This window comes from Manacus candei, unplaced genomic scaffold (assembly GCF_025592945.1).
Source record: "Manacus candei isolate 608988 ecotype Guabito, Panama unplaced genomic scaffold, ASM2559294v1 h1tg000015l, whole genome shotgun sequence".
Taxonomy (NCBI): Eukaryota; Metazoa; Chordata; class Aves; order Passeriformes; family Pipridae; genus Manacus; species Manacus candei.
The window spans coordinates 10,144,727-10,168,992 of record NW_026138063.1 but is presented as its reverse complement, the minus strand read 5'-3'; the positions used below and the strand labels follow the sequence as shown (position 1 = coordinate 10,168,992).

The 24,266-nt window shown below is 38.2% G+C and overlaps 2 protein-coding genes across 2 annotated transcripts in view; one reads left to right on the top strand and one right to left on the bottom strand.

Moving 5' to 3' along the window:
* The window catches only part of PSMD1 (proteasome 26S subunit, non-ATPase 1), a 71,832-nt gene that overhangs the window by 18,459 nt on the left and 29,107 nt on the right, over window positions 1-24,266 (top strand). The window lies entirely within an intron of this gene.
* HTR2B (5-hydroxytryptamine receptor 2B) lies at window positions 7,732-22,677 on the bottom strand. Its single transcript, XM_051781653.1, has 3 exons — window positions 18,369-22,677; window positions 11,436-11,636; window positions 7,732-9,515 (listed from the first exon to the last, which is right to left on the bottom strand). The coding sequence occupies exons 1-3, from the start codon at window positions 18,676-18,678 to the stop codon at window positions 8,635-8,637; spliced, it is 1,392 nt and encodes a 463-aa protein (XP_051637613.1). The 5' UTR covers window positions 18,679-22,677; the 3' UTR covers window positions 7,732-8,634.

The following is a 24,266-nucleotide window of genomic DNA, read 5'->3' as shown; positions in this document are numbered from 1 at the left end:
TAAGGGTGGAGGTTACCCAGTCAGAGAGTGGTAATTTCCTTAAAAGCACCATTGATTGAACATGACAGAACTACAGCCCACAAACTCACTTTGTGGAATAAGTACCTAGTTGTTTTTTTCTCCCGCAGTTACAACTATCTGTGAATAAATGTTCTTCCTCTTGGATTTGAACTAAAAGTGTTGTAAGCATGACAAACCCGCTATTTTTAGGTAATACATTTGCATAGCAGAACATTCTGTAAGGCTTTGCTGTCCTTGTTTACTTCTGTGAGTCTTCCTTGCTAGCACATACATACAACCCTGTGTACATTCAAGAGCACATCTTGACTTTTATGGCTACAGTTAATGAAAACAGCACAATATCAGAGTAAAACGTGGTAGAACATAACACAATAAAACATGGCATTTAATTTTTGGAGCAACAAGGTTTTGCTTGAACTTGAAGACCAACTTTTTGATATTTTTTAAGCATGGAAATTTTTTTTTCTCGTACTTTGAATTACTGGAAAAATCCCCAAAAGAATATGTGTGTCTTCTTCATTATTCAAAATTCATGAATCAAGGTTTAGGTTGGATGTTCTAGTCCAGGTTCTTAAATTTTACATAAAAACTACAAGCTTAAATTTTCTAGTGTGTTATGAAAGATACCAAATTACCCAGTTACAGCTTGGTGTAAACATGAAAAGTTGGTGAAATTCTTGCTTCTGCAACAGCATCAGTGGCTGTGTTTGCTCAGCAGTTCCTCTGGTACTTTGAGGGTCAGCCATGTAAGGAACACTTGATGTGCTCTGGGCATTGCTCAGAACATGAACTATGCTGCAAGACTTAAGAAAAGTTTAGGAAAGCAGGGGTTAGTGCTACTGTACCAGTTACACTCTGGGATGTTGGCTGCACACTTGCCTGGCTGTGGGAATGTCTGCAGGCAGGTCACCCAAGACAGCAGAGCAGTATTAATCATACTGCTTGAGTTTCAGAATACATTGCAGGGTCCTGTTCATATAGTACAAAAGTTACCTTCCTTGGCCTTTTCCTGGGCTCCCCAAAGCTTTCCAGGGGACCCTGTAGGTAGAAATGAACCTTGACCAGCGGTGGTGTTGCTGCCAATTCTTGGTGTTAATTGTTTAGAAGCAGTCTGTGGGTTCAGACTGAGGATGGAAAGCACAGCTTGCTGGCTATAGGATTTGGTGTGGCTTTTTCCCCCCTTGGCTTAGTGCCAAACAAAAATTAGGCACTAGTTATATATTTTGCAACAGATCATTTTCATGCCGCTGTATTAAATTATCAGAAAATACTCTGGTGCAAGGGAATTGTTTCGAAGTCTCCTCCTCCTTTCTTCCTCTTCCCAACTAACAAGACAGTCAAAATAGTACAGCATAAAGACCTCTGACTTTACATCTTCCCTCTTTTAAAAACAGCCACTTCTTACAGGAAACACTTCGAAGTAAAATGTTATTGTAAAATGGTAGAGAGGCATGAGTAAAGCTTGAGATGTTTGGAGCTTGCAGGGTGGATGCAGGGCTGGACAAGAAGCTGTATTGTGAAACAGCAAGCAGAAAAGTGATGTGTTGACTTGGCTACTGTAATGTGTTTCAGTTTTCCCAGTCCTGATCCTTTTACCAGTGATCATAGATGGCAAACTTACCTTATTGTTGATATTTATATATTGTTCCTTTTTTCTGCTGAAGTGGTTTTAAAATATTTGTGGCTATTGGAAAACAGCATTTAAGGTGCTCGTGATTTGTGGTCAGCTTTTTTTTAAAGACTATTATGATGAGATGGAAAACATGATAAATTTAAGTGTTTTGCTTTTTAGAAATGGAAACAATTATTTTTATCTTAATTTTTACCACTTTATATCATGAGTTGATCTTTGTTGATATGGCAGAGTGAGATGTGATTAGTTCATGTAGTCAGCTTTATTTTTATGTTGTTAGAGCAGTCCTGCAGTGTATCTAAACACTTTAGTTTGTATACAAAATGAGGAGGTAAATGTTTTATGGATAGAACAAATCTGATTTGCGAGAAAGCCTCAGTGTGGGATGCACCAGTGCTTCAAAGCACGAACTATAAAAGTTTAATGCTCTCATAGGAGTTGTGAAGTCCAGGGGAGTGAGAGTCATGGGGAAGTAGGACTTAAGTTGTAGGATGCTGCTTTTGCCATGGTGCAGTATTGTTGGGAAAAGCCTAAGGGCAGGAGAGGGAACAATGCAGCCCCTAGAGATTCCCAAAAGGAAGGTGTAGTCTCAACTGATAAGTGTAGACTATCCAAACATGGAGAACTCTGCATGGCTCGTGTTCAGTTTGTCATTTTAGGATGATGCAAGTGAAATAATAATGTTTCCTGCTTTTGTATTCTTTGTGTTTACATAGCCTTTGGTATTTTAACACTATATATTTGTTTTAAGACAAACAGATCAGATACACTTGGATTTTATTCCAGGAAGACTTGGACAGTTTGTTTTCTTTAACTCCTCTGACCTGCCTTTATCCAGAAGGCAGATGATCTGGGTAACTGAGTATGAGGCTGACAGTCACTCTAATGTGATCTCTACCAGTGACTTCTTCAGTGTTTTAATTGTGAAGAAGAGGAATTTAGTGAAACATACCTGCTTGTTAATTCTTGCATAGGAAAGCTTAAAAGGGTTTTGTTTACTCTTCAACCCATTTTATCTTTGTCTTATTCAGTCTTCCTGGGAGAGGAGAATGAGAGTCCCTTTCAGTGAAAGGGAAGTAACAGAAATCTTATTATAATCAGAAGAAGCCACAGACTTTCAATTAAGTCTTTTTGGTTTGAAAAAGCCTTTAGCTGCAGGTCTGAAACTGGAAACAAAGCTGTGTGTCTTTACTGACCAAACTGGAACATCTTGGAGAAGTCTCTTGGCATCTGGCAAAATTAATCAACTTCTAATGAGAATTATAACTGTACATTCAGATTGCACAAATACATTCATTGTTTCAAGGAATACAGTATGACATCTTGCATTGGTTCTTTCCCTGTCATTGTTTTCTCTTTGTTCTAGACTACTTATATGCATGAGATTTTATTTACTTTGGAATGTAGGGCTCAGAGCCTTTTATCACTTGAGAGCTTTTGAAAATCTTAGAAGTGTTTCAACTTCCTCCTATAAACTGGAATGTCTACACAGATAAGTAAATTAATGATTGGTGCAAACCTGACATAGTTCCTTCAGCTCAACTCGTACCCTACTGAAAACTCCAAAGTTAATCCTTCAGGAAGTTGCTTGCTCCATAAGGCCTAAAATAGTGCCTATAATAAACCTATAAGCTTCTATATAAAGATTTCAGATCACTGAATCACAATGTGCATGAGAAGAGAGAGAGAAACCAATCTACTATGTTCTCCCACTCTAATTGCAGAAAAATATTTTCCTTCTCTAGGACTGTACACACAAAGGTTTTCTAACTGGCTAACTGGACATATTAAGCAGTGAGAATTATAACTAATTTGGTTGTTCGACCAAGTCCTTGAATTTGCTTTAAAACTACCGTTCAGTAACTGAACTTTCAAATTAAGTAATCAAAAATGCTGAGATTCTTTGAGCCTTTAAATGAAGCTGACTAATTATTTTTTTATGGCAAAAACTTCCTGTTGGATTTTTAGGGAATACTGATATGTGTCTTGCAGAATAAAGGGCTCATTTGTTGTGTGGGGTTTAATGAATTTGAAAATGAGTTGTCAGTACCTGTGTAGGGCATTTGTAAAGAGGAAGAAGCTCCTAATTTTTAAGAGCATGACGTTGTTTTTCAGAGATTGGAAAGGACCTTGATACCTGGATGCAAGGAATCTGAGCTGTGGCATGTGTTGACATGAATGATGAAAAATAAGAGTAAAAACGGACACTTTAGCAAGCTGTCTTTCCTATTTTTGTACCTAGCTTCCCATTTTAAAATGAAAAGGCTTCCTCTTCTTCTCTGCAGGGCAAAACTCTTCTTTTTCCGTTGGAGAAAACAGCATATCTCCTGGGAATGGACACTGATAGTAAACACCATGGTGTCATGCCCAAGCAAAATTATGGGAGTTGCTTCTCTCCTGACTATTGTTTTTGCCATGTTGATGGTTGCCTAGAGAGGCAAAGGGGTAGTGAAACAAAGGCAGGCTTCTTAGCAGTTGTATGTAGGCATCTTTATCAATATGAAGAAAGAAATCTAATGCTCCATGGTAATATTAAGTCAGTGCTGAGAATTGGCCAGAACTCTGGGACTCCTGGCTCCAGCTTGGAAGACAGAAAGCCGGAAGAGCTCTGGCAAGTGTTCTGTTCCTTGGGCTTCAGTGCCCCAGGTTGTTTAGTTGTGCCTTTATGAGGTTTATGGTCCTTACATTACTTTGCTTTTAAGTCTGATGTTACATACAGCAGCCTAGAAAAAGATTTAGGAGAGTAATACCTTTGCTTTCTTATACCAGCTTGCACCGATACGGATTTTTCCGCAATAGGAAAACAGTGTAGAAAAACAACACTTTCTGTGAAGCACTATAAAAAAATCAGACGTGCCTCTTGTGTGCTGGTGAACAGCTTTATGGCATCAGCCTCTCTTCTCAGTGCCTTGACTTCTGCTTGACACTGGGGTTTTTTAACTGTGTTTGCATTTGAAAATTGATAGTAGTATGGCCTAATGTGATATGGTTAGGAAGAGTTTTACCCTTGGAGGATATAAGATAAGTGATTAATACATTTTTCTAGATGCCTGTAAGTTTTCTGATAGAATCTGAACTAAAGGCTTGCAGCGTACAGAACCCAAGATGGTTTAGTACTGGCTTCGTGAAATGCATTTTCTACCACTTTTGAGATTAGCTGAATTTCTTGCTTCTCTCTTTCTCAGGGTAACTTAAAGGCTGGGATTTTGTTTGGTTGCCTTTGCTTGGTTTTTTTTGATTGGTTGCTTTGGTGAGAGTTTTGTGTTTGGTTTTTTGTTGATTTTTGGTTTTGTTTAGTTTTTTTAAGATAATCCTTTCATTTGCATTTCAAGGCACTTATTCTATTAGTCTTTGAACTCCATTATTTTCCTCTCTGCAAGACTGCTGAGTCCTTATGTCCATGACTGTGCTGTAATTTTTAATTACATAGACAGCCAGAACATTGACTAAGTATCTCCTAATGTATTTTAAATAATTAAACAACAACAAAAACAGAGTACTTGTCCACCGTTCTTCTAAATTGTGTTCCTTCCCGTAGTGCTTGGATGTTGCAGATCAGCTTTGACTTTTGTTTGTCTGGCTTTTCTGTAGTTTAAAAAGAAATTAAATATGCCAGATAAAAGTTTTTGTGATAATGAGAAAAGTTGAACAAGGTAACTGTGTAAGTTATGGAGTGTATAGAGGCCACAGAGCTGGCTAAGTGGTTGACTTGGCATGGGCCAGATTCTGAAAGAATTGGGAGCATTTTACTCCCAGAAAAGGAATCCCTTTTTGTTTCTTTTGTGTTAAATGGGAATTTCTCCTGTAAAAATGTCCTTGTGTTCTACTACCAAGTGACTGCAAAGCTTATTTCTGTTATTATTTAGGCTGCTATCTTTATGAAAGAAGCTAGAAGTTATAAGAATACTCTCACTTCACAGCCAGTATGTAAAAATATATTTTACAAATTTGTGTTACCTAAAGATGGTGCTTTAGTCCTGAGCCTCTTGCCTCGCTTGTCGATACCACACAAAGTGTTGTCCTTAGTTACCATACAACAAACTTGTGCTTTCTTACAGTAGCTTGCAGTGACTCTGATTTTGTCTTGCTAATGAAGGTGACGTCTCTGTTCAGATCTGTTCTTGTAGAAACAGTTGCTAAAACAAGATCTCTGCCATGCGTTATTTTCTTGTTTCATAGTTGTGCATCTCTCTTCCTCTTTCTTTTTGCTCTGTCCTTCTGCTTTCTAAGGCTGTTACCTGAAGTCTCAGCTTGTTTGCTTTGTCCGTGGACAATGTCTTCTGTCCGTGGACAATGTCTTCTTACACTTAGTGTGTTAATTGGAATGTTCTTGCATTCTTGCTGATGTGTTTCTGTCTATGGAGAAATTTCCTTTCTCTGTAGGAAGACTGGGTTTTTGATTAGTCACTTGTCCTTTTGCTTGAGGTTTATTGTTGCTGACTAAATTCAGTAACTGGAACATGTTGAGCTTCTATTTACAGTTACTAGAATTGAGAAGTCAGTATAATGGCTTGAGGAGATACATCTTTGTTGGGTGAGACTTCTTCAAGGTTTATTTCCTGTTTGTGGAGTCTAAGCACTGATTACAGAGGGTCCTTGAAATTGTTCTCTGTGGGACATTAAGGGCAAATTGCTCCTCATGTAAGACAGATTGCAGACTGACAGCTGTACAAGAACAGGGTCAAACAGAAGAGAACTAAGTTACCACTTTCTTTTTTCCAGATGCTGTGAGGCAGCTGTCATGTTTCTTCTGGAAAGGGAAAAATTAAGTTTTTGCTGAAATTAGATGTTTGTTGCCTGCTATATGAACATTTTTTGTTTAATTAATGTGGATTTTTTTAAGTATCAAGGAAGTTTTCAAAGATGACTTCTTGCTCTCTGACTGCTGGGCAATAACCCCTCAAGAACTGTACTGTACCTGTTTGCCTCTTGGTGTTATTCCTCAGGAAGACTGGTTCCTGCATTGCAAATGATGCTTTTAAGTTTTTTTGCTGTGATCACTCTGTGCATGGATGTGGTCCCACCTTTACCTGGTCTCAGAGCACCTGCTCTAAGTTAAATAAGGCACTGGTCTGTGATATTTTCAGCTATGTAGCTGGAAGTTTTGGAGGGTTTGGTGATTTTTTGATGCTACTCCCTCCCTGTTTGAGCTTCAAAGTAATCTAGGTCTTATCAAAAGCTTTTGATTCTCAAACATTTTTAAGAGTAGGTATCTTTCATAGCTATAGCAGTCCATCAATTCTGGTTTTTAAATACAGAATCCTCCTAAACAAATTTTGGTTGCTTAAAGAGGAGTGAGAGCAGTTAGAGCTTTTTCTGACTTAAATGGCTACTGACTATCACCAAAAAGGAGAGGAAGAAGATAACTTTTACAGTAAGTACCACAAATGTATTTTTAATGCTTTCTCCTGGAACTCTCTGGCAGTTGCTCTGTTTTCAGCTTGCATATGTTTTAAATTAAATATATAAAAATAGATGTTAGAAGGACATGTTATCTTTAGCACTTTCTGTTCTGCAGATGAAGAAAACCTAAGCCTTTTGCTCTACATAATTTTAGTGTGTAACTAAAGAATGCTGAAAACATGAAAAATGAAAACAAAGCCCAAGCTGAAAATCTTACTAGAAATGGAAACTATTGAAAAAACGGTGATCTAGGTGTTTGCTGTAAGAACTCCAGTACTTTGGGGAAATCTGGTTTCTTTTCCCAAAGAGGGATGGTCTGGAACTGTCAGAAGCTTCTGATTTCCCAAATGACAGACTTCAGTAGCCCTTATAGGTTGTAAGGACCGATTCTTTCTTTGAATTTTGTGCTCATATAGAAGTCTAGAGCACGTTGGAGAGCATGCAGATTGGGAACTGTAATTCTGTGATTTTATTCTATGATTCTATGGCTCCAATCTTATGCCAATTAGTCCAATTAAATATTTTTGAGCTAAGATAAACCACAATGAACTTTTGTCTCTGCTGCCTCTTAAAACACTTGCTCTTATTTTCATTTGAAATAGCTATTCTGTCTGTGATTTTTGTACTTTCTGTGAGCTACATGGGATGAGGGAAAGCTTTTGCTGAAGTTTCTGTAGTCATAAAAAAAGAAGTTTGTTCATATAAGTTATAGGGATATTCCAGGCACTGCCTGTCCTGTTTTACTCATGATCATTGATCATCTATCATTCTGATTTTATTAAATATTTCATTTTCTTAGCATGAAAAGATAAAAGGGCAGTTTTCTGCAACAAATCTGACAATACTGGGCATGTGTGAGTATAATGGAGATGGAATCCAGGTGGGTGAGAGATTCTGCCTGCCCCTACAGTAAAGAGATGATTTCTGCACACGGAATGTTTAGTCATGCCTTGTGGAATGTGCATGTCTGGGAGCACATGTCACGGTCTCTGGGAGCAAGTGATTCTTCCTGTGGCTTACATACCCTGAGAGAACAAGAAAAGCTTGTATGTGGATACTCAGTCTCAGCAGAGGAATGTATCTGTAGGAGGGAATGCAGTGAGCTTGTGGGCTGGTCTGTGGACAGAGATTTAAATTAAAACCAACGATCTTGCATCCTCCTGCTACTTGCATTGTAGACCATCAACCTACAGAGTTTTGTCTTCTTGCAAGAGTGAGTGTTATAGTAGTGTTTGTACAGAAATGCTTTTCTTACAAAGACGTGCTTTGAAGAGACTGAAGATGATGAGAACTGAAGTCACATACTCAAACTGATTTAGGTTTTATTTATTTCCCTCTTCCTTAGGCTACAGTTCTGCATGAGTCATTTTTCATGGAATGAAGTTGTGGTTGCCACCATGGCAACCATGGGGTTGGGGTTAAAGTAGAGGAGTCTTTGGAAGAGAGGAATTAATATAAATTTATAAGATATTGCTTGCATAAATAACAGAAAACAATAGTATTTATACCCTCTTATAGCACAGTTATCTAGAATAATACATACAGCAATGCTATATACAGACACAGCTGCAGTTCCACTATACATAGCTGACTTGTTCTTCTGTTTTATCAGCTTCATTCTCAGTGAGCAGCAAGGTGTCCAGCAGAATGGCTGATGATGCCTGCATGGGTGAGCTCCTCAGCCTCATTGGGCTCTGGTACATAATGGGGTTAATCCCGTTTCTCATCCCGTTCATGACAAAGAGCTTGGAATTTTCTGCCACAGAGCTTCTGAAAGAGATCCTGCTGGAGCGCTTCCGCAGGGCCTTGATAGGCTTTATGGTCTGGTAGTTGCAAGTGATATACCTGCTGAAAGCCTCCCTAAATGTTTTGTTGAAGAGTGTATATACAAGAGGGTTCACTCCTGAGGATAGATATCCTATCCAAACAAATATCTCCAAAAGCTTTTGGAAAACCTCCTTGTTGCAGGAGTTGCACAGAACTGAACTTATGTTTGTTATGAAAAATGGGCACCACATCAGCAGGAAAAGAAAAAATACAATCCCCAGAACTTTTGATGCCCTTTGCTCATTGGTTATGGTTTGCATGGACTTCCTCCCAATTGTAGATGTCCTGCAGAGAGGCATGTCACTGGACAGAGTCTGGTCCTTCCTGGAGCCATTTAGCATGGCCACCTTCTCCGGTGAGGAGGCGGGTGTTGTGTCCCGCTGGAATACTGTGGACACTGTTGACCAAGTGAAGCGCTGGGGCGGTTTGTGGATCAAATAGGCCTTCTTGCGCAGCACTTGGATTGTCAGAAAATAGGTGACAATCATGATAGCGAGGGGAATGAAGAACGCAGCCACTGAGCCGAACAGAATGAAGTCATGGAAACGATCAGGCATCAGGACACACGTGATGTTTGTGGAGTTGCCGTTTCCGTCTTCGATGCCTCTGATAGGGATCGGGATTGCAATGCCTACAGGAGAAAAAACAAGTACTTCAGCATATGGTAATTGCTTGCGATCTCTTCATTGGGTCTGAAGCCTTGGGGTTTCTAAAGAAAGGTAATTCCTGAGCTCTGGAGCAGGCACAGGGTGACAGACACCACGTGAGTCAAACAGTACTTGTAAGACTTGGCAAGCTGAGCTTTAAGAGTGCCCTTTCTAAGGAGATTGGGCCTAACCCTTAGTGATTGAGGAAGTGGTATAAAGTGGCCAACTTTTCAAGTGTAAAACACATGAATTGCTTTGACTCTAGTTGTTGGAATTAGTATGGCTTTCTCCTCCAGTGAAATGTATTTCCATAATGCCATCTTTTTTTTTCTCCAGAGTAACCTTTGTACTTTGAAGGGCAGTTTTGTAAATACATAAATCTTGTCTTTCCTTCTTAAATTAACCAAGTGACTGGACACAGACAGCTGATTTTTTTCACTCTGCTTGACTCTTTCATATATACAAGTAGTTAAATAGTTGCCAGAATTATGCAGTATGTGTTTGAGATGGATTTGTTGTTTAAAGTCTCCTGCATATTTAGGAGTGTTTAAATGAGGATGGCTAGCTCTGTAATTCACCACTCGTTTAAAAAAATGTTAGCAGTCTTGTCTTTTAAATGAATTTTTTATAACCACTAAATTACAGTCAGCACTTCATTTGCCAGCAGTCTGACATTACAACAAAAACAACAGGTTCCTTGCTGTCTGGTGAAGGTTATTTGTGCTGTTTTCTGATACCACTTAATGAGATCTAGGGATTTACTGTATTCCTCTGCTGCTCTGCTTACTGAAGTTGGTTGAAGGCAGTGAGAAAAATGGGTTACCCTCTAGCAACTTGATCCCTTTCTCAATTAGAGGCACCTTCAGATACAGCAAACATTTAATATAAGGATTGAACCAAATTAACCTTTGATTTGGAGAATCTGGCTCAGCTGCAGAGTAGGTTTGTGTTAGATAAAAAGAAATTGAAAAGTACAGCAGTGGTTAATGGCAATAAATCAGACATTAAAAGGTCAACTTGTAAGTGTCTTGTCATACTAAGTTTTCCTTTTTTTTTAAAGTCAGAAATTTTGGGTTTAGGCACATTTACCTCATCCACAAAGGTGGATGTACCCATTCTCCTATGTGTCGTATGCCTTAATAAAGAGAATAATTTTGTTTTCTCTTGCACAGACCATACAGCACTATGGCTGCCTGCAGTGTGCCTTAAGTTATTTGAATTAAATGTTTCCACATTTGGCAGATTTATTGTTTCAAAGACAGGTGAAGTGTTGCATGCACATCACAGAGATGCTAATATCATAAAGGTTTGTACATTGTTATCCTTTATATAACCTGTTCAGGGTTTGTTGTTTTGGGGGTTTTTTTTGTTAGATAATAACCTTTCTATATGCTGTATTGGCAGTGCATCTTAGTCTTCAGTGTGGATGTTCCCAGCCACTCATTTAGATTTCAGTGTTTGGTATAAGTAACTAAAACCTTTCTGTACTTGCTTCATGGGGCAATTGTAAGGCACAGATTTTACCAGCATCTAATCAAGGCTTAAAACTGTGTTTGGGACAGAATATACCACCACAGGAACATGAATCTTGCTTTCCTGGGAGACCTGTTATGCACATGGATATAGTCTTCTGATTTTGGAACTTTCAGGACTATGAAGAAAAGTGATGATTATCCTGACTCAATCCTTGGCCTTTCTGGTGAGCCTGATAAGGAGCAGCAGTTCAGGCAGATTTCTGTGATGTATCTATATGTGATCCAAGAGGTGGACTTAGGCCAGCCTGGGTGTTGGGGTCTGCTAATCAATAATACTTGACTAAATTTTCCATTTTGCCCAGCTTTCACCTATTGTTTTAGACATGAAAAGCTTCTGTGTTCCTTTTCCAGTCTCCATGTCTCACATACCTATTGAAATGAGCCAAACCACGATGATTTTGATGATTGTTGTAGCCCATGAATTGTACTGACTAGCCTGGATTGGCTTTTTTATCGCAATATAACGGTCTAGTGAGATGGCACAGAGGTGCATGATGGAAGCTGTGGAAAAGAGGACATCGAGGAACAGCCAGATAGGACACAAGGCAGTTGGTAAAGGCCAGGTATTGTCTGAAAGAGAACAGAAAACTCATTAGAATCTGAGCTTTTTGAGAATTTTCAGTGTGGCATCAGTGCCTTTGAGAAGTTCATAGTACTACAGGAACTGAGCTTTGCCACTGCCTCAGCTGGATTCTGTCTTAGATTTTAGTTAGCTCTTAACTGCCAGGGTTGCCGCCATCGTATTGATCATCATATTGCCTTTCCCTGCCTTTCTGTCCCTTTTAGATCAGAAGTTCTTTGTGGCAAGGACTCTGGATTAAAAAGTTTATGAAAAATGAGTTCTTGCAAGCCTGCTGCTAAATGATTATATTCAGCTGTTTCTTCTTGATAGTCCTATGATTCAAGATTTTATTAAATGGAGAAGATAATGGGTCATAACCAGTGTATTAGTCAGTCATTGTAAAATCACGGTTGAACCTTAGTGGTGATTTTGAAGAGTCTAGTTCACACAGTTTTAAAATGAATTTGCTGTGTCACTTGAGCAGATACAGTTGAGCACTACAGTGGCAAAGCAGGCCTGTTCTGCTTCAGTAATGATTTTATAAAAATTGAATGCTTTCATGAGTGTCCTTTTTTTTTTTTTTCTTCTCCCAAGAGCAATGGCTTGGATTTTAAGTCTGACATTCTGTTTCTTACAGTAGTTATCCATCTTTAATGTTAATCTTTATAGCAAACATAGGGTCTGTCAACTGCATGGTGCCCGAGGTAAAGGTTTCATAGTGTTCAGCTTTCCAAAAGGCTCATATTTTTGAGAGCTGTGTCTCCCCTATCAATATCTACAATACCAAATGAAACTCTGATTATTTTTTCCTTAATTGGTTTATTTTCACTCGTTAGTATTGCAATCCAATGCTAGGAGTGTTCATTTTGATGTGCACTTCAGTGCTGTGTGTCTATGAGGATGTTCTGTAGTCCTCAGGAAGAATGTGTGAACAAGGAAGATTTTTCTGTTTTTAATGGTAGAAGTTGATCTACTAAATATATTCTCCTCCCTCATAAAATTCAGCCATGCTCAATCAGTAGGCACATTAATAATATTGCCAGAGAAATCAGTTCTTTGTTGAATGATCATAAAGGGAGAAAAAAAGAAGACATTTCTAATAAATCAGATTGGTTTTAATTTCCTTGCTTGGAATAAATAGATCTGTGTGCTGAGAGTGCCAAATGAGCTGGACTTTTGTAATGTCCAGCCTTACCAATGTGGTAACGTTGCAGTAGTTTGAGACAAAACAATTTTTCACAATATGACTGATAGAAATTATAATGGTGTTGCCTTGGCTTGAATTATAAGCTCCAGAGTACTGAAAATTTTATAAAGACACACATAACAAGTATTTGTCTACACTGTTACCTACGCTGGGAAACCTTCTGTGTTAAACAGAAGGGAATGGACAGATGGAGCCCTGAACTGATCCTCAGCCATCCCAAAGCAGAGGACTTCAGCTGAGGATGATGTAGGCAGTGAGGCAGAAGGTAAAGAGGCAGTCTGTTTTCAGTTTATTAACCAGGTAGATTTTAGTATCTACCATACCTATTTCCTAAAAATAAATTTCATTGTTGAAATTCTGCTTCAGAAAAATTTCTTGTCAGGCAGGTATGAGAAAGTGGTAATTAGTATATTAGGAAACACTTACTCATCTTTAATTTTGCTGTCTGCACTTTTAGCTGGCAGTAAGGTGTGGTGCATTTCTGAAATGGATTTCCTTTAAAAAGGAAAGCCAAAAGTATTCTGGCTCATGTAACCAGCTCTAATAATAATAATAAAAAAACAGTTAAAAGAAATAACTGATTTGATGGGCTTGAAATGTTTTTGCTCACTCCAGAAAATTAAGACAACTTCTTCTGAGTTTGTGATGAAGGATTAGTTCAGATAAAACATGAACAATGGGAAGTGTGGTCTACAACTTGAAGGATGGCAGATAACACAGCTGGACTTCCAAGTGAGCAGCTGATACTTCTTTTAAAGAGTACTTGGGTGCCACTCCCTTGATTATAACTCCTTTGTGTTCTGGAGAATCACAGTGTGATAAATTCTTTCATTTTTTAATTAATTTACTGTTTAAAGAAGAAAACCCTTGATTGCCTTGCAACAAAAGGCCCTTTTCCTTTATTTAAACTAGTTACATATAAACACTGATCTGATGCAAGCAACGTTGTATGTTTTTAAGTTGTAAGACCTTTTGTGAGTTGACAAGTGCAACTAAACAGAGTGACCTTATATTTTCTTTATTTTTGTCTAGTTTTGATCTGGGTGCTCAAAGCAGTAAGTTATCATGTTCATGATTATGGCATTATGTCCTACTATATTTGCATGTATGAGATGATGTTTCTTTTCCAAACAAAATCAAAGTAGACTTTAAATGATAAGAACTGATAAGTTCTGATAAGGACTGAAGATGATGGTTATTATTTAAATGAAACAAATATCATGAAACTGATACATCAAAGTCCAGAAGAGTCACATAGTTGTCTAGGATTCAATCTGTGGTGTATTTTGCTATAGCTTACTTTGATTTGTTGGTTACACCTGTGTTAGAAACTCTGTGCCTGGTGTTTGAGGGACTGCTCTGCGTTGAGTTATTGTGCTTTCCTGGTGCTAGTGGCAGTGTCTATCACAGTTGGCTTAGGAATGGGTAAAAGATGGAATATTAATTTCCCTTTAGGACTCAGAAAGCATCTCTGACCCTTGAATGTGATAGTGATGTGCTTGGTTGTTGTCCTGCTTTATAACTCAGAAGGTAAAATGAGTATGTCCTGCAAGAGGTGATGCAAAGCCATTAGCAGGTCATGCTTAGTTTGGACTGTTACGAGTTCTGATTCTCCTGGTAGAGATCCACATTGTCGGAGCAGACCAGAGCATTTACTGGGCTGACTGGGATTCTCCGTCCCTGAGATTCTCTTGGGAATTGAAATGCTGATGTATGATTGGATTTTTTAAAATTTACTTTTAAATGCCATGGTTACCCAACATATGTGCCTGCCTGAAAACTTGTCTGATTTCTCCAACTGTCAGGTGGTATAAGTTAAAAAGAAATTCCTTTTTCCTATAAACTTTGCCTCATATCCTCAAAGTACTTCAACAGTGCTGCTGTTGCAGATTTTCCTTATTTTGAGTCAAAACAAGATAGAATACATGCTCTAAGATTTGTCTTGCACCTTAAGAGAAATAAGATTAGTTTTTACTGCAACTGTCTACCCTTGATTAATCTTTATTTAAGAAAAGCTTTATTTATAGGAAATACCTTAGAAATGTGTAATCCTTAAAACAAAGTACAGTGTAGAAGAGCTGTTCTTGCTGTAAGCCAAAAGGTTTTCGGAAAGCTTGAGGGAAAGCACTACTTGTGTACATGTATAAGCATGATTAAGAGAGCTCTTTAAATAGACTTAGATACTGTTTGTTCTTCTGCTATAAGGGCTGCAGAAATGTGTTACCTGTAAAGAAGGGGCTGTGTTGCTGTTAGATAATAATGCTTTTGCTGAGACGGAAATGGATACTTTCAGCCACCAGCTCCTTTAATCGTAAACTTCAGCATTCACATCGGGGGGTGTGTGTCTGTAGCTGTGTGTGGCGTTCACAGTCATGTCACTACTGGGCTCTGTGGGCTGCCAAGGCTTTGTGTCTCCAGGCTGGTCTCTAGTTTTTTTTATTTAAGTAAAGTAATGGTTTGGGTTTTTTAATTATATTTGCTTTGTGAGAAATAAACCTTTGTTTTCCTACTTACTGTCACTTATCTTTAGATTTGAGATTTCGGAAAGTAGCCCTTGATTAAATAGTTTCCTCTGGTAGTTTGCACAAGCGAGAAGGGAAGATTTGTTGTTGTGGTTCATCATCAGTAATGGGGGAAGATGATTGCTTGTGATAGATTAAAATAATGGTTTGCAGCCTAGGACAAGCAGCATTACCTTCTGATTTTAAATGGATGACTATCAAGAGTACAGAATATATTTTAAAATATGGTACATGTACTATCTCCAATCAATCCATTGCCCATCAAGCCAGACTTCTTCCTGGTGCAGGCTTTGCAAATGGGAGGATCTCTCAAGTTTATTTGCTAATTTCTCTATCCAGTGAATAGCAACATTTTTGCTTTCCTTCTGTAGTTCTGAGTGTTAGAAATTTGGGTAACTGTTTTGAAAGCTGGATTTCAGAGAATGAAATTATCTCCTAGTGGGCCCGCCTTTTTTTTTTTTAAGAAATGAGAAGAATTTAGAAAGGAATAAAAGCTATGAAATGTTTATGTATTCTGACACTTGCGCTCCTAAATTAAAATTGCTGTGTGTGCTTGTACCAGAGTACATTTTGGTTGCTCTGCTGAGAATAAATAATGTGCTGAGCATGGCATTACACCTGGGAGTGAGTTACAGGTTCATTTATTTACTTATTTTTAAGAGAGTCAGCTCTTTGTTACAGAGACAGTCTATTTCTGATGATTTTTCTGTAAGTGTACCGATATCTGTAGCAGGTTTTGAACACCCTGTGACACATTAATTTGTGCAGTCGGGATCTTAGTGTGACTGCACTTTATTTCACACCTTTTCCCTCAGATATTCTCCCCATAATTAGATATCAATCCCAAATCGGAAGCATAATATTTGTACTCGGTATCTAGAAGCTGCACCCGGCTCTTTCATTATTATGGAAACATTCCTGTGTGGAAGTGCCAGGATTTAGTTTGCTGTCTGGCTATCAATGACTATTCTTTGTTCAAGTAGTTATCTGGTTAATGTACCTTCAAGATTTAGGCTTGTCATGTATTTAAATGTCTGTTCTAGCTTCATTCCAGTAACTCCTCGTGTTTTGCTCACACTTTGAACTCCTATAAACACCTCAGCATCTTCTCCCAGTCGGTGAAGAGGCAAAGCAGTTTTCTGGTTGGCTGCCAAGGAGAGACTTGTGTGTGAGAAATTTGAGTTTTAACCACTGTTATGTGGAAGGTGGGTTGCAGTCTTCATTAATTAGAACTGATTTTACTACCTTCTGGTAAATTTCCTGCATCATGAAAGATGTTTTTGTTTGACTTCTGAATTAAGATTCCTAGCATGCTTTAAACTGTTGTAACCAGGGCATAGCACTGGATTAATTGAGAGATTAAGGAGCAATAGTCTCTTTATAAAGTTATAAAGAAAAGATTGGTTAGTCTAGCAGAAGAAAATAATTAAAAAAAAATCCAAATCATAAAAACTCCTCCACCACCAAAAAAAGAACTCCACAAAATCCAGAATTTGCCTTCCCTTTATGTTGATTGCAAGTCCATACTAATACTGGTTGTGATTAGTAGTTTTATTATTAACGAGACCTTTAGCAGGAATTAAACAGTTACAGTATCTGTGTGTATATATGTAAATGCATATCTGCTCTTTGCCTCCTTACACATACTTAACATATCAAGGTTTTCTATGAGTAGCTGGGTTTTTTGAGTTAAAAGTTACTGTCTTAGTTATGTACATTCAGTTTTCTTTTTAGAAACTGTTGCTTGAAAAAACCATTTTATTATCTCAACACTGAATTCTGAGCTCCAATTTACATTTCTGTTTAGGGAGAAGCAGTCTGTATTATACAGAAATTCATTCTCAAGGCATTTAGTGAATAAACACATTTGTTAATAAAGTGATACCAGTTTTCTGCAGCAAACAAAAGCTACTGACAGCCTTTCTGAAATAAAGTTTATGATGTGTTTACTTGTTGCTCTGACAACTCTTAGAGCCTAGCCTAGGAAAAATGAACTCCTGCAGCCGTTCGTTATCTAGGGCCCAGTGGTATTTGTCTATACCTTAAAGATAATTATGTAAATCTGTAAGTTTATTGGAAAACCTGCCTTATTGGGTTTTTTTCCATTTATGATATGAAAATAAACCATTTAAAATGTATTCTAAAAGAAACCTTAGGAGTAAAAGAGAGAGACTTTCCCATGGAGCTGCCTCTGATTAATTGTCAGAAGCAATATCTGAAGTAAAGCTGGGCATGAGAGACTTTGGAAAAATCATACTTATTCTGTAAGGACTAGTGGGAAAGAAAATGTCACACCCAGTGTGCATTCAGGTAGAAAAAAACCCCTGTTTTATTTCATATGAAACAGACTAAATGACAAACCTGAATTACAAACATTAGGTACATGGATTGAGACTTCCTTGGCTTGACAGATGAGTTAATTCTTTGTGATGCTTTACAGACCCGCTGCCTCAAGGGTGGGAGAAAATAGATTTCTCTGAAACTGGTACTGGTAAAGTTTGTTGTCACTGATGGTGCCAGGGACCATCTCTGCTCATGGAGCTTGGAGTCAATACCCAAGTAAAATCAGGTGCCTGACTCCTAGAAAGTTCAAAACCTGTTCAGTGTCCTGAACAGATACTTAGTCTTAATTTCAAGTTTTTTAAGAGAAGACTGCCTACAATTAGTATGATATCCAATATAAAAATACCAGCATTGTGTTGATGTTGTTAAAAATTATATTACACTGTACAGAATGTAATTGCCTGTGTCCAGCTCCTCTTTAAATCAGTTCTAAGTCTCGGGTGATTTTGGAATGGTTTGTTTCAAAGGAAGGAATATGCACAGTAGTTATACTTCTCATAAAAGCATTAAGCTCTGTTAAGGTGAGAGGGAGAAAAGATTTAGCAGCTGTTATGCAAGTGATTTTTAAAATTGTAATGATGGAAAGCAAACAGTTTTTCTGTTTAAATTAGACCTCCCCAAATTGTACCCCATAGGCAAACTTGATGAAACAAACATGCTCTACTTACCAAATAATATTATGAGGAGGGCAATGGGCATCACAAACAGACCTACGAGCAAATCTGCCACTGCCAAGGACGTCAAAAAGTAGTTGGTAGCATATTGCAACTTTTTCTCCAGGGACACGGCCAGTATGACAAGTATGTTCCCCCCAATGGTGGGGATTATCAGCAGGAGGATCAGCAGCGCTGCCCAGCGCACTCTGTTTCCTTGTTCGTCACTTGGGTCGTCCTGCTTGGGTGCTCCTGTTACTGAGAGAGCCGACAAAGATCCATTGCCAGCTCCAAACCCGTTCAAGAAATGTAAAGGATGGGACATTTTTGTGTCCAGCAGAATGTGTTCAGGAGCTCTGTTTTGCGCAGGAATCGTGTACGGTGCAAGAGTTCACTGTTCCTCTCTGGTCCAGGATGGTCCTGAAGAAAGGCCAGCATGGTCAGTATAGTGAGCTGGTCATCTGCTATTTTGAGATACTGTGACCATGTCCAAGCTGGTATCCAGTTTTATTATCCTGTGCCTTGCTGAGTGCAAAATAGACTTAAAAATGAAAGTCCTGTCTCGTGTCCATCTCTGGTAGGGTTCAGTGGTCTGGTCTCCCCTTTGTAGCGAGGTTCAGGTTTCAGAAGATTACAGGGGAAAATTCAGTAGCTGTGAAAAGTAAGCAGTGCATTAGCTTCCTTTTCTTTTTCTTTCTTTCTACAGCAGTAAAAAAGTGATAGATGAATCTCAATGCCAGACAGTTCCGTTTAGATACAGCGTATGTAGATTTGCTCTTTGTGAGTACAAACTGATGCAAAGGCAGATGCTCGAGTTGTGTGTTTGCAACTCCTCCTCTCCCGAGTGTCTTGTCTCCAGCAGCGTGTGCGTAGGCAGGCAGCAGTTCCCATATTTCCCCTTATTAAGAATCCTATTTCTCCACAGAGGGTAACCCAAAAATACCTTCAGAAATTATGTATGAGATTTCCGTTTTAATCTCTACAGTTCCTAATTTATCAGGTGAGGGTCAGGAAGCTGCAGACAATAAAACACTGGTGACAGTCTCAAGGGGACCGTAAAGATTTATCGAACTGAGACATCTAAATTTACCCATTACTTGAAGGGGTGGGGGTGAGTAAAACGCTTGTTTTTGTAATCTGAGCAGGGCTTTTATTAAGCACAGCCTGTTCTCTTCCTTTCTCTTTCTTTCTTTCTCTGTCTCTTCTGTGTCTCTCTCGACTCTGCTAACGACTTAAGACTTGCATTTCCCCCTTCAAGCAGAGACTCAAACAGCTGTTCCAGCTTTAAACTGAGCAAATTCTCAGTTACTGAGAAGATTTGATGTGTTGCAATATTCAGGTGAAGAAAGCCTTACCTCTTTCTCTGCATTTTAGTAGAGTTCACTTTGCATCCAGGAAGATCCTTTGTAATTTTCTTTTTCATCACACGGTGAATTTCGAGATTTTTTACTACTTTCTAGAAAACAAATTGATCGTTTGCTTTTTGCTGTTATAATATTTCTGAAGCTTGTTTCTTCATGTGTTTTTGTTTAGCACTTATATTTCTTCTATCACCAAGATTAAGAATTTGTATTTTGGGAAAATAATATTTCTCACCAAGATATTTTCTCCAACTCTGAAATCGAGAGGAATCTTTCTTACCACATTTTAAAAAAGATAGAAATAAGGTTGTGTTCTTTTTTGCTGTCCTTTCTCTTCCATCCTTTGTTGACTTTATTGAAGTGATGAGCAGAGTCTGTGTGCAGTTTTATCTTTGTTCATAAGCAAAGCTCGCAGTTTGCTGCTGCCCTTGTTTGTTGATTGACTCATTCCAGCATATCCAGCTTGAAAGGCAGGGAAGTGAGTGAGTGGGGGGTTTGTCTGGAAAAAAGCCAGAGCGGGTTGATTGAGTCAGTGCTCCAGTGCTATAATGTGTGCTCCTTGTGGCTGTGTTGTATCTCTGTGCACCGCACTGGGTGTCTGTGTCTGTCTGTGTGTGTGCTGCTCGCTCTCTGGGCTCTCTTGCTCACTTGCTTTTTGGACAGAAGCACAGTTAACCCTAAAAAGTTCTGCTGCCCTGTAAACACTCTAAGCTTTTTCTTGCCTAATTTTGTAAAAGCATTGTCTAGCACACTGTTTTAAGCATGTACACTGTTACTTTAAAACTTCCTTCATGCAACTGCTTTTTATTATCCGGAGTGTTCTCTTTTGTTACCTTTCAACTTTCAGGCAGATCTGTGTATTGTCTCTATCGTCATCTTATAGTTCTGCATTAAAATGGAAATAGAGTTCACTTCCAAGGACATTAACTGCAAAATTGGATAATAATTCCTTGAGTTTAAGGCCAGAAGAGACCATGAGATCATGGTCTGCCCCCCTGTATGACACCAGCCATTACATTCCATGAATTGCTAGTGCTCAGCAGCCTTGAGCTGGAAATCAGCTCCTCAGTGAACTGTGAATCAAAAAATTCATATCTTTAGGATGCAGCTACTGGGGGGCCAAAGAAAGAAAGCTGCTACCAGAAATTAATAGAAATACTTTACTTGAAGTGTGTTCAGATAATACAAGAGAATTTTCAGTAGTTTTTACTTCTTTATTTTTCGTGTTTAAAGGAAACCTTCAATAAGATTACATACTGTATTTATTTACAATTGACTGTTGATATCTTTATTCTTCAGAAAAGTATATATTAGAAAAATAAAGATTCATCCAGCTGTGGTAGTTCTGTTTTCTTATCTGGCCACCTCCCTGTTGTCACCCTGACAGTACTGAGGGAGTAGAGCACATGAAAACATGTAAAAAGTGAAAATTGAGACAGGAAAATACCTTATTTGGCTAATGAGTATTTGGATTCAGTTTTTCTTAAGCTCCACTATGTCTAATCAACTTCTGGTTTATATTTTATAAATCTTGAAGGCTCTCCTGATGTTAATCTAACTGTACTTGAAGTCTTCACCAAGATTTCCATTGGATTAAACACAGCCAATGTTCACTCTTTCTGATTGTACAGATGAAGCTTGGTTTCAGTCATCATTGTCACTTGAACTGTTTTTTTACATTGTTGAAAGGTGGCTGGAATTATTGCCAGTTTGTGGAGCTGGAGCTATTGGCAGTGTATCTGCATCATAAACGGAAAGCAATGTTCCAGAGTAAAACCACTAAAATATAGTAAAAGACAGATTAATTGTTTATCTTCAGTAGGTGTATGCCACATGCAGATCTTCATGTCACATCTCTGAATTTAAAGAACACAAGAATTCTGTAGAAAAAAATTAGATAATGCATCTCTCGGGACTATCTGCTAATCATCAGCATCAGTTACTGCTGCAGATCTGTGTCAGAGCTGAACCATTATATTGAAAGAGTTTTATGGTTTTTTATTTTAACATTTTCACAATGCAGCAGACTCTATCCCTCCATCACTTCAGAGTGGAGGAAGTACCAGAGTTATAGAAGTGTAATTTTGTCAACTTGAGTTCTGTATTACCTCTTAATAAATTTTCTTCGCAGATCTTACCATCCAAGGAACAGCACTGTTGGCTACAGCAGGAAAGGGTTGTTTTGGTCTAAGTGAAAATCAAGTGTTTCTGCTTCTCTGGAATGCCTCAGTGGATGTTATAATGTCACCTATATAGCAAAATCGTCTTTTAGCCACTAGAATGACTAAATTAGATTGGGAAGAGGGAGGCATCTTGACAAAGCACCAGCTGCACTATTGCTTGCAGATTGTTCTGATGAAAGCTGTTGAATGCATTCATATCTAATTGAAAAGGAAATGATTTCTTTAAATACAGATAATAAAACAGTTCTCTTAGGAAGATATCAGTTATCCTTGCAGAGGAAGATGATATCATTTTAGTGGCATGTAGGCTTGCATATCACGTATACCTGCTTGGTGTATTGTTTAATTTCAGAGAGCTAGAAAACTTATCTGCCTTTCGTGATGTTTTTGGGGGTTTCCTAGGTTTGAATAATTTTTGAGAGACACATCCTCCTCTATACCTATTACAGATCTGCAGCAGGTCTTTCACTGCATGCTTCTGGCCAAGCTTTTGTGCAGGCTGCTGCTCTACCCCCATATCCAACTCTTCTCCTGTCTTAATGGTGATAAACCTTAGACCCACTCCTGGTCCACTGTAACCAGAATAATTGAACCATGCATAGATACTATTTTTGTTTCCCACTCCTTTCTGCTCCTTCTGTTTTCAAATTGCCGGTGCTATTTTATTGGAGTGGAGCCATCTCTCCATTAGATGTGAGCTGTCCCTGGTGAGTGTTGTTCAGGCAGTGCATATCCCTCCAGTTCACCAGCTGTGGGCAGTGCTCAGCTTCAGCCTCCTGGCAGTGGGAGGCTCCTAGAAGTTCTTGCTTAGACAGCTAGGAGGCATTTCAGAGAAGAACATTGTGAAGAAGGAGGCTATGCTGCACGTGAGATAGCTGTAGGAAATTCCTGGCTTGGGAATAACTGGGGTCATTTTTGTCCAGAGAGGGAGATGGGGTGTTTAGTCTACACTGAAATATATTGGTTTGTTGTGTTTTAATCTGCAGGGTTTTAATCTTCTCTGTATCCCCCCTTCTGCTACGCACACCCCCTTCAGAAATGGCTGCAGTTAGATATCTGCATTCCTCCTTTATTAACTCATTCATGGATGAAATTATACTTTTGTTGAGCTTTTTTTTTTTTCTAAATTATCACTACACTAATAAAGCAACTTGTGGAAATAGTTCTGTATAAAATAATTAATTCATGACCAATAGTTTAGAAAGTCATAAATATTTAGAATCTTTTGAATTATAACTGGGGACACTTAATGAGGAATTTAGACGATATATTTGACATTGTTCTTCAATTCTCTGACATTTCATTTTTCAATAAGTTGTATAGTCCTTAAATATTTAGACTAAAAAATAAATGTGTGTTAATGATGCTTCAATTTTCAGTCTCAGTAACAAGACCGATGTAATAACATTTTTGCAGTATTCTGTTTATTTACTTATTGATGCTACCTTATATATATGCAGGGTTTCATGTTTAAATATTGCTGAAATATAAAGAAAAAATGCAATAATGCCTTAACCTTCAAGATGTACAGAATTGGAGATAAACTGCACAAAGGTATTTGGATGTGATTCTGACTGGGCTGTGATATAAGAAACTTCCCAGTGGAATATGCTCCAGGATATGGGAGTCTGAGTTTTTAGTTTGTCCTGTTGCATGCCTCTTGGGAAAAAAAGATTAAAGTGGATTGTTAAACAGAGTTGACGCACCCAACAGTGTTCCTCAACTTTCAGCAGCCCAATAAGGCTCTTGTAGGCAAATCTTACTAAGAACTCTGATATCTGCAGATGTTGCAGTTGTAATGACTTTTTAAAAAACAAAACAAAACAGTATTATAGACTCCTAATAATGCTACAGTAAGAAATGTATCTTGGTGAAAAGGAAATACAATTTCACAATTCTATGCAAAGTATGGAGAACCTTCTGTGGTCAACACCATGGATTGAAAGGGAAACTGTCTTCTGTGTCCTGCTGACCTGGGTGAGTTTGTTCTTAGTAAGAATCAACATCCTGGTTTTCATTTTGTTAAGTTTTGCATTAGAGGCTTAAGAAAAATTTTCTTTCCTCTCTCTTTAGAAGTAATGAAGATCTCAAAACTCTCTTTAGTTTCTCAGAAATTCTAGGGCACTTACAAGTGCCCTATCAGCTTTCATAGAGAGAATATGACATTTGTATGTATATAAATGTCACTTATATTTAATTACATCCAAGGAATGAACATTGACAGGAATGAGTTCAAAGTTTAGGCTAAGGTTAAGGTAATTGGGCAGGAGTTAGGCAGCTTCTTTATGTTCTCTCTCTAGTTCTGGTTTCTAGGAAGATTTGAAATCCTTAGCAGCGTAGGGTGTTTGTTTCTTGTGGAGCTTTCGAGA